Source organism: Lissotriton helveticus, chromosome 6 (genome assembly GCF_964261635.1).
Source record: "Lissotriton helveticus chromosome 6, aLisHel1.1, whole genome shotgun sequence".
Taxonomy (NCBI): Eukaryota; Metazoa; Chordata; class Amphibia; order Caudata; family Salamandridae; genus Lissotriton; species Lissotriton helveticus.
This window is the reverse complement of record NC_136067.1, coordinates 1,104,922,581-1,104,936,128: the sequence shown is the minus strand read 5'-3', so window position 1 is coordinate 1,104,936,128 and position 13,548 is coordinate 1,104,922,581. Positions and strand designations below refer to the sequence as shown.

The 13,548-nt window shown below is 47.4% G+C and overlaps 1 protein-coding gene across 1 annotated transcript in view; it reads right to left on the bottom strand.

The window, feature by feature from the left end:
• Positions 1-13,548, bottom strand: part of ACOXL (acyl-CoA oxidase like) — a 969,051-nt gene that overhangs the window by 637,835 nt on the left and 317,668 nt on the right. The window contains exon 3 of the mRNA XM_078648763.1: positions 13,352-13,435. Coding sequence (XP_078504889.1) covers positions 13,352-13,435 — 84 coding nt within the window. The remainder of the gene's footprint in view (positions 1-13,351; positions 13,436-13,548) is intronic.

Here is a 13,548-nt window from a genome sequence, read left to right as displayed (position 1 = left end):
CGTGGGGGCCCCTGAGTGGGTGGTCTTCATGGTCTTTAGGGTGTCTTGGATGCTGAGAGTGGTCCAGCTGTCTAGCGTCGGCTAAGCGGTGCTGAAGGTGGTGGGTGTGGGTTCCTCGTGGAGGTTTTTGTTGTCAAAATTGTCGTAGATGATCTTGATTTTGTGATAGAAGAAGGTGCTGAGTTTGTCGCAGAGGTCCTGGCAGGGTGGGATGTCGGTGGATTCGCTGTTGGTTTGGGGTAGCTCTTTGATGATGCAGAAAAGTTCCTTGCTGTTGTGCGCGTGGGCAGAGATTCGGCCTTGGAGTGCCTTCTTCCTTGAATGTCTGATTAGTTTGTGGTGGGCAGTGGTGGCTGTTTTATAGTTGTCGAGGTCTGCTGGTTTTTGCAGTTCCTCCATATTTTTTCGAGACATCTGCAGGTTCGTCTGTATTCCCGGAGTTTTGTGGAGAACCAGCTGGCCCTCTTGGCGCTAGGGGTGGAGGATTTCTCAAAGGGGGCGATGGTGTTTGCGCAGCCGGTGATCCATTTGTTTATGGTGCGGGTGGCTGTGGTGGGGTCGTTGTCTGAGGCGGTGGGCGTGGAGTCGCTGAGGGTGGTGGTCAGTTGCTCGTCTGATATTTTGCTCCAGTTTCTGCGTTGGAGCTGGAGTGGGCATCTGCGGGGGAGCTTTGCTTTCCTTTGTAGGTGAAGTTGGAGCAGTGGTGGTCCGTCCAGGGGAGTTCAAAGGTGTGGCAGAAGGAGATGGAGTGTCCTGCTGAGAAGATACGGTCGAGGGTGTGTCCTGCTGAGTGTGTAGGTTCTGGTAAGATCTAGTTGAGTCCGATGACGTGGAGGTTGTCCAAGAGAGAGATGGAGTTACGGTCTTGGTGGTTGTCGAGGTGGAAGTTGAGGTCTTCGAGCAGTATGTAGTCTGTGGAGGTAATGGTATGGGGTGTGATTAAGTCAGTGATGGAGTCTGAGAAAGATGAGCGGGGTCCGGGGGGGTCGGTAGATGAGTGCCTAGTAGGGTGGTGGTCAGGTTGACCTGTATTTTGTAGTGGAGGTGTTCCATAAAGTCTGTGGGCCTTTCGGTGAGCGTGCTCAGGCAGAGGTGGGCCTTGTGGGCGATGGCGATGCCGCCTCCAGGGTGGTTTGGGCGGTCCTGCTGGGTGGTTTTGTATCCTTCGGGGATGGCAATCGTGATGTCGGAGCCCGAGGTGGCGCTTGTCCATGTTTCAGGGAGAAAGGCAACGTCGGGAGAGCTGCTGTCGAGGAGGTAAAAGATTTCCGTGGCGTGTCTGTGGAGGGAGCATACGTTGAGGAGGATGCATCGCAGGGTTTGGTCTGGGGTGAATATGTTGCTGGTCGGTGGAGGAGTGTCCTGGGTATTGAAGGAGTGATGGCAGTTCCAGCAGGTGAAGGGGCGAAGAGAGCTTGCAGTTGTTGTTCTTCTTGCTGCCATTGAGTGCGTGGAGATAAGCAGAGCTGTAGCGTGGGGCAGTCGAAGGACCAGGGCTACTGGCGCTGGTGGCTGTCGGTTCACGGATGGGTGCAGACAGTCTTGCCTTTGGCGCACTAGTGGTGCGCCCGCGCAGTGGCATCCATAAGTAGAGGTCGGGGGAGGTACAGCTGGGCGGCGGAATCAGTGTAAGACGTTGTAGCAAGAGGGGCCCCCGTAGGCAGGGGCGGGCAGCGAAGAATAGAACAGGGGTGAAAATAAGGAAAGCAAAGGAGGGAGAAAAGTACAGCAGGAATTGAAATAAAAATAAAAATGAAGAGATGAAGAAATTAAGGCAGCAGCAGGCGAGGACTGGGGCGAGTACCACGGTCCGAGGCGGATAGAAGCACAGGCAGAGTGCTGCCTAAACTATGGAGCTGTGCGCTGGGAGAGCTGGCACCCGAGGGGCTTAGCTCAACTCCGCATGTAGCGGCCTCCATTAAGTAGAGATAGGGGGAGGGCGGGACAGCTGGGAGGCGGGAACGTTGGTAGTCGCAGGAGCGGGAGGGGCTGCGAAGGGAAGCTGTGGCGGGAAGCGCAGAGAATAGAACAGGGTAAAAATAAGGAAAGCGAAGGAGGGGAAAAAAGTCCAGCAGGAATTGAACGAAAAAGAAAAATGAAGAAATTAAGGCAGCAGCAGGCGAGGGCTGGGGCGAGAACCGCGGTATGAGTCAGACAGAAGCACGGGCGGAGTACTGCCTGAGCTATGGAGCTGTGTGCTGGGAGAGCAGGCACCCGAGTTTATTTTACAATCACTTATCAAACCCCTTAAATCACTGGAAACTCACATTTTCTCAGATGACCTTTACAACCTAAACCCCACAAACACACCCTTCCCAAAATCCCAATCCAGGTGTCCCTTAACTCCAAGCAGCCTCTCTGCATACACATAACCAAACTTGGATTGCCTGGTATTAACAGATGTTAGGCAGCTCTCATCATGAACAATAAAATGTGTAAAGTCTATTACACAATACATTCAACATACAAAGTTCTATCATATGCAAATAACAAAACACTCAGAAATGGAAAAAAATCGGTCAAATGTGTCCAAACACTGCAACATTTTAGTAAAAAGAAAGGCAGATTACAACAAAGATGTCCACCACCAGCACTCGGCTGACATTAGTCCAACACATTTTTTACTCTTAGTTAGGCATGCCTATTTTTTGCATCTCTTCTCATTAGGAGATTGCTCTAATTGTAGCTGAGAGTAGCCTTAGACTCTTTGGCTAGGAGCTGAAACCAAGAATGACTATTTCTCCCATGGTTCCGAGGAATGTATTTTAAACTACTATTCCCTCACACTTTTGAACACCCCAAAAATCTAAACAAGTTTCCTATTGGGTCTGAAATTTCTCCAGTAACTTTCCCAGCTGTAAATCCTTATCTGATTCTAAACTAAAGCTCACTTTTCCAGTTTCGCTCTCGCTCCTGGCTCTATTTTATGAGTATTACTATTGCAGTCTAAGTAACAATCACAACCCATGTCAGGGTGAACCGATAAACCCACTAACTTAACCTGACCTCAACACCTGATAGCTATGGCACAGAGAAGATAGGCTTAAATTATAGCAATATAAAAAGTATTTACGCATTACCAAAACAGTAATACAATCAAAATGTAAAACAATAAAAATCTCAAGAGTACAATTTAATAAACAAAATGACACCAAAATGACTAAAATCCAAGAAAGGCAACCAAAGACATGAATTGCCAAAAATGTAATTCGAAATAGCACCAAAAATCGTGCCAATGATAGTCACTGGCTCCGGTAGACCGGGACCTAGCCACAATTTGAGGCAGACGGCAATGGAGCGCGGTGAGATTCACCAACCAGGTTTGTCCTGGTCAAAAATGTTACTTTCTGACTTAGGGCCATATGTATCAACATTCCGTTTTGCTATTCCTAAATAGCAATTTTTAAGGATCGCTATTTAGAAATCGCAAAATGGTATGTATGTATAAATTCGCTTCTTTTTAGCGATTTCATAAAATTCCTTAATTGCGATTAGCAAATTGCTAATCGCAATTAAGGAATAATTTCCCATTCATTTCTATGGGCCAGGAGGCCGTGTGGGTGGCCTTACTGTGCACCAGGTCAAATGGCAGCAACGGAGTAGGAGCAGGGTGGGATGGAGTGTACCTCCTCTTCACACAACCGGCACTCACCAATGTGCCCGGGCGGCCGGTGTCCCCCCGCGATGGAGGCCCGAAGTGGGAGTCACGTGCCTCCAGCCACTGTTAGCAGACCTCCCAGCTCGACTGGTCGCTTGGTTGTCTCAGATCACCCCGGTCTACCTGCGATATTGCCATCTCCGCCCCCTCCAGTTCTAACAGCATTATCTCCCAGTCTTGCGCTATGGGATACTTCCTTTGTCCTTTCTCCTCTTCCCGTCTCAACACCATACCCTCTGCCCTGCCCCACTTCACCAGTACAGACTGCCACATAGATATTCTGGGTGATCTGGGTGACTTCCACCTCATCGTTATAGCTCTGATTGCTAATAATAGGGCCAGATCTAGGAACTTCAATTTAGCTTTCTGTTTCTTAGAACATTTACGGGACCCCACCAAGCAATATAGGGCATCTTCTGGCACCGGCAGGGAGGTTACTGTACGTAACATCTGGCAAATCCCTCCGCAGTAACTATGCAGTTGCGGACATGCCCACAGCATATGGAGAAAGCCAGCTTCATCCGCTTTGCAACGTGGACAACAGTGGGGGGAATCAGGGAACATTCTATGTAATCTCTGTGGGGTAAGGCACGCCCTATGAAGCACCATGACCTGTATGAATTTAAATTTAGCGTTCCTCGACACCCTCTTGGGATGCTCAAGAACCATCTGCCAAGCCTTATCTGATAGCACCTCTCCTGTGTCCTGTACCCATGGGTCTCTATGTGTGGTGAGTGGAATCGCTGCGTGTTCCCTAATCCCCGTGTATAGCCACCGTACTAGGTGGCCACCTGCTCCCATATGATATAGCAAGTGGACCAATTCATGTTGCGTAGGTTTAAGTCTCTGTGGAGCCCAGTTGTGTCTTATGTAGTGGGACACCGCAGCATGTAGCAGATACAGTCTCTGGAGAGCACCCGTGACCTGCAGAAAGGAGTCCTGATCCATCAGGGTGTCATCCCCAAAGAAGGCGCCCACATCTTCCACCCCAGCTTCTACCCAGGGTCGTAATCTACGCTATGTGAGTCTGCCCTGGGGTGTTGGGATGCCTAACAGGGGGACGTTCTCCGCAAAGGGCGCTCTGTTAGATGTATATGGCAGTGCCTTCCTCCACCACGTCAGGGCCGTGCTCAAAAGAGGGTGGCAATCCGGGGGGAGCCTGCTCCTGGGCAACAGCAAGGTGTGCAATTCTCCCCGCGCCAGCCGGTCTGCTGTGAAGTCGATTTCGTGTAGGTTCCTACCCGCTACCCATCGTGCAAGCCACTGAAGTTGACTGGCGTAGTAATACCCTCTAAGATCAGGCACCCCTAGGCCTCCCAGTCTAGTCCACAATTGGAGCTTTCGAAGGCTGATACGTCTGCGTCCAGAACCCCAGATGAGATTTATCAGGATCGTATTCAATGTGTTAAATATCTGTTGTGGAAGAATGACTGGCAGATTAACGAAATAATATAGCATGCGGGGGAGCAGGACCATCTTCGAAATGGCAATTCTACCTATACCGGATAGGGGTAAGGACGTCCAAAACCCCACACTGCTGCAGAGGCTAGTGATGGCTCTCCTGACATTGCCCTCGATCTGGTCCTCTGGCAGTCTATACACTTGTATGCCCAGGTATCTGAACGTAGTCTGGGTGACCGGGATCTGGTATCTCCCAAATTGGAGAAGAGGAGGGTGTGGTAGGTCTCTAAAATAAAAACCAGTGGACTTTCCTGGGTTAATGGCTAAGCCGGACACCTCCTCAAATCGGCTAAAAACATCATCTATATTCGAAAGGTCCTCCCCAGGTCACGAAAGTACAGTAAGATGTCATCTGCGTATATGGATATTAGGTGATGTGTACCCCCTATCGAGATACCCATCCGTTCTCCATGGGCCCGAAGGGTCATGGCTAGAGGCTCTAGTGCTAACACAAACAAAATTGGAGATAGAGGACAACCCTGTCGGGTGCCTCTGTATATTGGGTAGCTGTCTGAAATGTACTGACCTGTACGTGCACGAGCCGAGGGGTCCGTGTATAGTAGTCTTACCCATATCAGCAAGGTATCTGGGAAGCCAAAGCGCCGCAAAGTTTGCCCAAGGGTGTTCCTGCGGTGTGGCAGTCATGAGGGCGTGGAGTCGCCGCGTGTTCTTGGATGTACTCCTTCCTGGGAGAAAACCACATTGGTCTGGGTGAACCAGGGCAGAAAGATGGGGCTGTATCCGTAAGGCAATGGCCTTACTGAGGATCTTGTATTCCGTGGAGAGCATTGACAGGGGTCTATAGTTAGTCAGTTCGAGTGTATCCCTTCCCGGCTTGGGTATGGATGTGACCAGGGCTTGCATCGTTGATGCGGGCAATCGACCATCCTCAAACGCCGCCTTATATACCTTTTCTAGGACAGGTACTAGGGTTTCGGAGTAGGTCTGGTAAAACTCTACTGGTAGCCCGTCCATACCCGGCGTCTTGTTTTGGTTAAGGGACCGTATGGCAGCCCGAATTTCCTGTTGTGTTATGGGGTCATCAACTTCTTTCTGGACAACATTAGACAGGGCCGGAAAAGGTAGATCATGGAGAAACTCCTCCAATCAGTCTCGCACCAGGCGGGCCAATAAGGTACCTGACCTGTCAGCTTCGGTATGTTGCTGGCGTAGGTATTCTTTATGATCGATGACCCTCAGTGTTTCCAGTACTTCTCCATGGTCAATGTTCCCTGCCTGTAGGTGGCCCTGTTTCTCTGGGTCTATGCTTGCCTCCCTCTCCAGTCGGTTCTCTACTTCACAGAGTCGCTTATGGGTTTCTTGCCGGGCCTCTACTAGCTGCCCAATGGCGGCACCCCGCATTACCACTTTCATGGCATCCCACACCACCAGGTTGGACGTTGCAGAGTCCCAGTTTTCGAGAAAATAATTATTTAGAGCATCGGACAGAGATGTTCGAAAGAGTCCATCTTCCAAGAGTAGTGGGTTAAGTCTCCAGGTGGGCATCGGGGACGGTACCCTGCCCCAGAGGAGGTCAAGTGTCAGAGGTCTATGATCAGAGAAAGTTTTGGCTAGGTAATCCATGTTACCAGCCCTCGGCATTAAGGAACTGGAGCATAGAAATCTATCTATCCGTGTATACAAGTTATGTACAGGGGAATAGTAAGAATACTCCTTGTTAATCGGATGTAACTCTCGCCATGCATTAACCAGTCCCCAGCCCAAGCCGCAAACACCTCAGTCAATTTTTGTTACCCCAGCCATTTGTAGAGGGGGGTGTGATCTTCCAGGTTCATGTCTAAGATCATGTTCCAGTCACCTCCCAGAATCCAGGGAATATCAATCCTAACAATCAAAACTATGAGGGATACTAACTTAAATATGCCCAAATGTCCGCCTTACCACCTAGCCATATCGCTTAACAAAGGGAAATCTATGTTTTTCGGTATAGTAAGAAAGAGGATTCGTTGAATGTGTAAACATGCACGCATTCCAACGAACACGGCCTTCCATAGCGCCATTGTGAGAGAAAAAAACCGAATACAGTGAAAGCATAAAACACTCATCACAAAGAATAGACACACATGATTGCGCATGCGCGTATTATAACCAGAACGCTTACATAGGCGCATGCGCAAAAGAAAGAAACAAACGCGCACATAGGCGCATGCGCGATCTGAACACAGTTCCTCATTTAGTCGCGAGCAGAACCGACAAATACCCTTATATGAGCATAAGGAAACCGTAATCATTCAATCAAACAATTAAGTCTACCGCGGGAAAGGTATATAAAACCCGGCCTCGAGACTCCTTCTGACATTATCGCCGGAGCCACGAAGGGATCGATCGGGAGGGATTTCCTTGCAGAAATCGTGAGTAGTATGGTTTGAAAAACGCGACTAATGTCACCACTACGTTAGTGTAAGTGAAGTGAGGATCTGAATGTCTCTTTCTTTACCAAACAGGTGCTAGTTAGCACACCAGATCTTGACGCTTGGCTCATGAAGCATTTTCATCAACCCCAAAACAGTATGTTGTGAATATGTAAAAGCATGAAACATTTCCTCTTTTCTTGACAGGGGCACAATACAATCTTGCTCTCATTTTGCTTGCCATCAATGGTGTTACGCTCAGAAAACAAGTTAAAAAATCAGAACTAAGTTTAAAAAGTGTGTGTTTTATGTTTAATGTCAGTGTGTCTAGTGTGTTTTTTGTAAACTTTTATCCCACTGTAGGCACATTTTTGCAGCTATAGTTTGTCACCTGTAACCACTGGTCATTTTTCCTATGGTTGTGGAGAAGTAGACTACCAGAAAAAAAAAATTGTTGTCTTTTCTTTACAGGTTGATCAACGGACAACGTTTTTGCTAGGTACATTGTTTTACCTGCACTATAGATTTTCTCACTTTTTATTAGAAATTCTGATGAGTTAGAGAAACGTGAGTAAGGTGAGGATTTGTGCACCCCGTCCTGAAGAAGGTGTTTTTTGGCACCGAAACATGTTGACGCACACAGAGAGGAGGTAACACACATTATCAGCGCAGCAACCTCCCACACTTTATTTTAATAGCACCAGCCCGGAGGCTTTTTAAATATTCTTTAGTCACCCCACGAGCCAGGTCCTTTTTAACCTTCACTATTTTCTAAACCCCACTTAACACTCACATACAAAAAAAACCCTCATCCACACCACACATAGTCTACCAAGTGCTCCCGCGTATTCGTAGGTCGCAGCACGCCATACCCCGTAGAGGGGTACGATGACCCAGATGATGAAGCATGACACCAAGGGGCCTGTTGGTGTGTGAGGGGACCTAAAAACAAGAAGGGTGTTCCCCACTGTGGAGGATACACCTAAAACCCAAGGAGTGGATTCTGTTTGTTTATTTCTACTTTGAGCCAGGGGCATTGTTTTCAGGAGCCTATTCTTAGTTACCGACTGGAGGTCCTTGGAAAGGGGGTACATGAACCTATCGGGGTGCAACGAGCCAGGATGGCCCCACCCTCGGAACTCACGATACGGTGAAGCGAGCCCTCCCCAAGCCCCACCCCCTACAATCAGGTAAATACAGTTCCCCAGCCCCCCCCGGTACCCCCCTGTGTGTTAAAGTTACAAATAACATCTATTTGTCACCAAAAAGATATCAAATGTCATCAAGTAATCTGTCCGGTGCAAGCCGGGCCCTGCATCTTCTTAGTTGTCCAGCAAATCATCTGCCGCCCTGGGCGTGACGGTATGGAACAAGACCATACTATGTTCCAAGTCAGAGTGGATCGTGCGGTCATCCGTGTCAGTGTTAATTTTCTCCTAATCCTCGCGAAAGTTGCCCACCATTTCAACGACTTCCAGCTGGTCTTCCCTCTGTTGCTCCCGTGACGGGCCGCGTCGCCCAGGTCTACTTCCTGGGGCAGGAGTGTCCCTGTCGGCATGTCCCGAACCCCTCCCCGAGCAATTTGTGGGTGTGTCCCGGGTAGCATCTTGGCTGCCACCATTCCTCCACGTCCGCGGGGCTCTCAAAGAAATGCGTCTTTTTTTCATACACAATCTTCAGTCGAGCTGGGAACAACAGCGCATATTTTAACTTGGCCTTTTGAAGTCTCTTTTTCACCTCCTGGTATGAGGAGCGATGCTTTTGTACTACGTTGGTATAGTCTGGATAAAGAGATATTCGACAGTTCTCATATTGTATTAGAGACTTCTCTCTCGCTTTTGGAAGGAGGGCATCCCTGTCCCGGTAGTCTAGTATTCGCACAATCAGGGGGCGAGGTGGGCGGCAAGGCCTAGGCCTCCCAGTGGGGATGCGGTGCACTCTCTCCACACAGAAGTGTGACGATAGACCCTCCGCAGCGACATGGTCCTGGAACCATTGCTCCATGAAGTCCGCTGCGTGGACCCCCTCACAGCGCTCCGGAAGGCCAATGACGCGGATGTTATTGCGTCGATTGCGGCCTTCCGCATCCTCCACGCGGTCCATCAGTGAGGCGACCTGCTGCTGCAGCTGCTGGATAGACGTTGTGTGTTTTGCCACCGTCGGGGTAAGGTCAGCGACCGCAAGGCCGTGATCTTTAACCTTGTCAGCCACTTTATTGTGGTCTGCCTTTAACAGGGACAGATTGGTGGTGAGAGCCCCGAGCTGCAGCTCCATTGCCGTTCTAGAATCCCTGATCTCCTTCAGTATCAGATCTAATTTATCCGTTTGTTGGTCCCCAGCAGGGTTCAAACCATTGGTTCCGGACAGGGCCCCTTCCTCCTCAGTGGCCAGGGCATGCTGCGCAGCAGTTGGGCCCTCCCGGCCCTCCTGTGTCCTCATCCCCTTTCGGACCATGGCGAGAGAGGCCAGCGACCGTCCAACTTCTTTCAGTCTCAGCTAGAGCTCTGCAGCAAAGGCCTCCCCAACCCCCTCCAACGACGAGGCCGCCCCCTAGTTTCGACAGTCAATTCCATTCATGATCCTAATTCAATGTTTGTTAAATGAATCCGCACTTCTCTTGTATTATTTCACAGGACTAATAAGTCCCCTGATGAAGGGCACATGCGCGAAATGCATTGGGCATAATCGTAATGAAACTTTTCAAACGTCTTATGAATGAATAACACGCATCAAAGAATATAAGAAATAAACAAAACTGAAGCATCAATTACATTTGTTGAAAGAACTTTATTGAACGAATGAGATGAACACTAGCACATGAGTGCTTCGAAGGGACGTCACTCCTGAGGGAAGTGCCGCTTTGTGGGGAAAAAATCAGTGCTGCAGCTAAACATCTTACCATTATCATTATTATATTTTTGTGTTAAGCGTTAATTTAAACGTGAGCAGTTTGCCAACTGTGTGGTCTAGCACCTGAGCATTTCCCCCTAAATTTAACCGCATGCGTGCGGGCGGAATTCCGCCCGTACGCTGAGTTTTTTTAAATCGCATGTTACGTGACGAGCTGGGCTCGTCATGAGCGTGCGAGGAGGCTACCTCATGACGAGCCCAGCTCGTCATGAGCGTGGAAGGGGTTAACTCTTGTGTGCAGGCCCATTTTGTAATCTTCTTCAGCAACTGTCTTTCTTTTGAAGATAGTGTAAAGGTGCCCACATTTTCCAATATTCTCCTGGTGTTCATTAAAATGTCCAAGTTATCAATATTAAAAGATTCTTAGGACCATGGGGCTGTGAGGTATAAGCGCCCTTTTTCCAGAAGACCACAGGTTATAGCTTCCAGGACTGTCATCACAACACTGTGAAACTGATTAGACAGGAGAAGGTAACGTAACACAGAGTGCAGACTGGTTCTAAAGCATGTGTGACCTCTGACAAGAGACCATAAGGGGCTGTCCAAACTAGTGTTGATCGTTGTAAAGTCTAACATTGCTCTATAAGGAGTGGGCTATAGCTTTCATGAAATAACCTGAGACAACACACTCTTTCAGTCTACACAACATGTTACTTTCCATTTGCTTCAGATGTTCTCTAATAATATTGTTTTCTAGATCTCACTACAGATCTCACTACAGTGCCACCATGAGCTTCTTAAGTGACATATTCTATGTCATGCAATTGCAACACTTCACTTTAAAAAATATATTTCACTTCATTTTCACATAAGTGCCACAGAAACGCTGGCAGCTCATGAAAATATTTACAAATAAATCTTCATAGGCTAAAGCAGTCATTCGTTTTTGCCAGAATTAAAAGTGTCTTAAGGGCGTGTTATGTTAGAGGGCTAACTTTAAGCCCCCTTAATAGGAACATCAGAAATAACTTTTTATAGTAGTTTGCTGAGCAGAGCCATAGGTCTAAAGTGGGAATTGATGCAAAGCAATCGGACGATCTCCATGACTGTTTTTAGATATTGTATATTTTTGAATAACAAAGCGGAAGGCCGCGTGTCCTCGCCAGAGTCTCACAATTAGTGTTTCTTAAAATGCAGTGGACCTCAGAAAGAAGTAAACATCTGACTTCTCATATACACTTGAGTGGGATCCCATGGTGGTCTCTGACTCTCCATGGTGCTATCTGCTGACACATACATACATATACCTTTTTCACTTGTCCTGCCCAGAGGTATTGTGATGCTGGGTGTGGTTTATTAAACACAATAAAAACTGTATTAAAAGAAAAAATAGGTTTTTAACACTAGATTAGCTATAGAGAGTTGGAATGATTTGGTCGAAGATGGTTGCCCGTGGTGTCCTAGTTATGATCAACATATGGTAGATCACACCACAGAGAAACAGGCGGAAGCTACGGCTGTGGGATTATTAGACAAAGCCTGGTAAACATAGGGCACCCGTATAGCTTCAACAAAGACGGAGTTCTGCAACGAGACATGAGGCGAATATGTTTTTTAAGCACAAAAACAGCTCTGCAGAAGGATCATTGAGGCTAAAAGGGAGCACATGAAACAGGTGCAATAAACCTCACGCGCAGTGGAAAGATGACTGTGTGATGGGGCAGAGTTGTAAAACAATCCAGATACAAGAAAATATAGTCCAAGAGAAAGCTGCCTAATTACATCCTAGGGAGGGCCACTTTTAGAATCCCAATGGCCTGGTTCTAGAGGAGGTTTCAGTGCGCTCACAAACAGGGTCAGGAAGAGCATGAGATGAGTATGAGTGACTCGCAATGGACCAAATTCAGAAAGTGAAGAGTTTTGCAATACTTTTGGATCCTAACAAGAATTAAATTGCCCTAAAATAACACCAACTGTAAAAAAAAAACCTACGCCCTTCTATGTTTTTTCCTTTAAACCAATCTCAGGGTAATAGTTGGAATCCCAAAAGGGTGGCTTGCATTTTATCACTACAATGATGCACTACTTTAAGTCCTCTTCCCCTGCATCTCAAATCAATTATTTTTTAGAGAACCCATTATTTGCCCTTCTTGACTGCACAATCCAAACTATACGCATAAAGTACTTCGGTTAAAAAAGAAGATGCTTTAAATATGGCTGGGTACAATACTCGTGAACCAGTGTTTCGGGTCCGCATGCAGATTTTGGAACGTAGCCACATAGTGAATCTTGATGATCATTAAGAATTGAAAAATCAGGTGGGGAGCACTTTGAAATTAGATGAGACAGTGCCTGGACCTTGCCTCAAACGGGTGCAAAGCTTACCCTCCTGAGACTGACTTATCAAGGAAATGTACCTTTTCCATCCATGAGAGGATAACAGACTAAAGCACAGGCACAGCCATGCAGGCAGTAACGGGAAAACCCAATTCATACCTGATGATGTAAGGTTGTACATCTAAAAGGTTTTTGGAAGTGTTGCAGAAGAGGCAGAGAAGAGCAGAGGAACAGGGGGGGAGAGCAAAGGACAGTGAAGGCATGGGAAGAGGAGCGGATGGTGGGGAGAAGTATAGCAGATCAGAGGAAATCAAGATGGAGGGGAGCATAGAAGAGCAGTGTACAGCGAGCAGGAGGAGGAGCAGACCGCGCAGAGTGTGGAAGAATCATCAAGAGGAGACTGGAGAACTAACAAGCTCTTTAGATCTAGCAGCGACCAGGAGAAAAAAAATCTTCTTTTATCATTTAAACCAATAAACCACTATGCTTTGCCCTACATAAGTGTTTTTTTTCCTTCTTAACCCACCACTCCGCTCTTCTTAAGGTTGCCATAACCATGGAATTAACCGGCTGAGAATCAACAGTGCAAGACTAGGCTCTTAGAGGATTCCTCCAACATAGGATATTTACATACTGATAAATCAAAAATATACAAAACAATTACAGTTCTTACCTTTACGCCTGTTGTCATGTCCGCTGTGCACAGAACTTCTCCAATGATAAGGCTTTTATTGATAAAGTTCTTCTTTCTGTCCAACTGCAAGATGACATTTGTTTAGCACTAAAGAAATGTACAAAACAATCCACCTGTATAGTAACAAAGTCTACAAAAGCCATCACAACACTTTAAGTGAAATAAACAAAAAACAT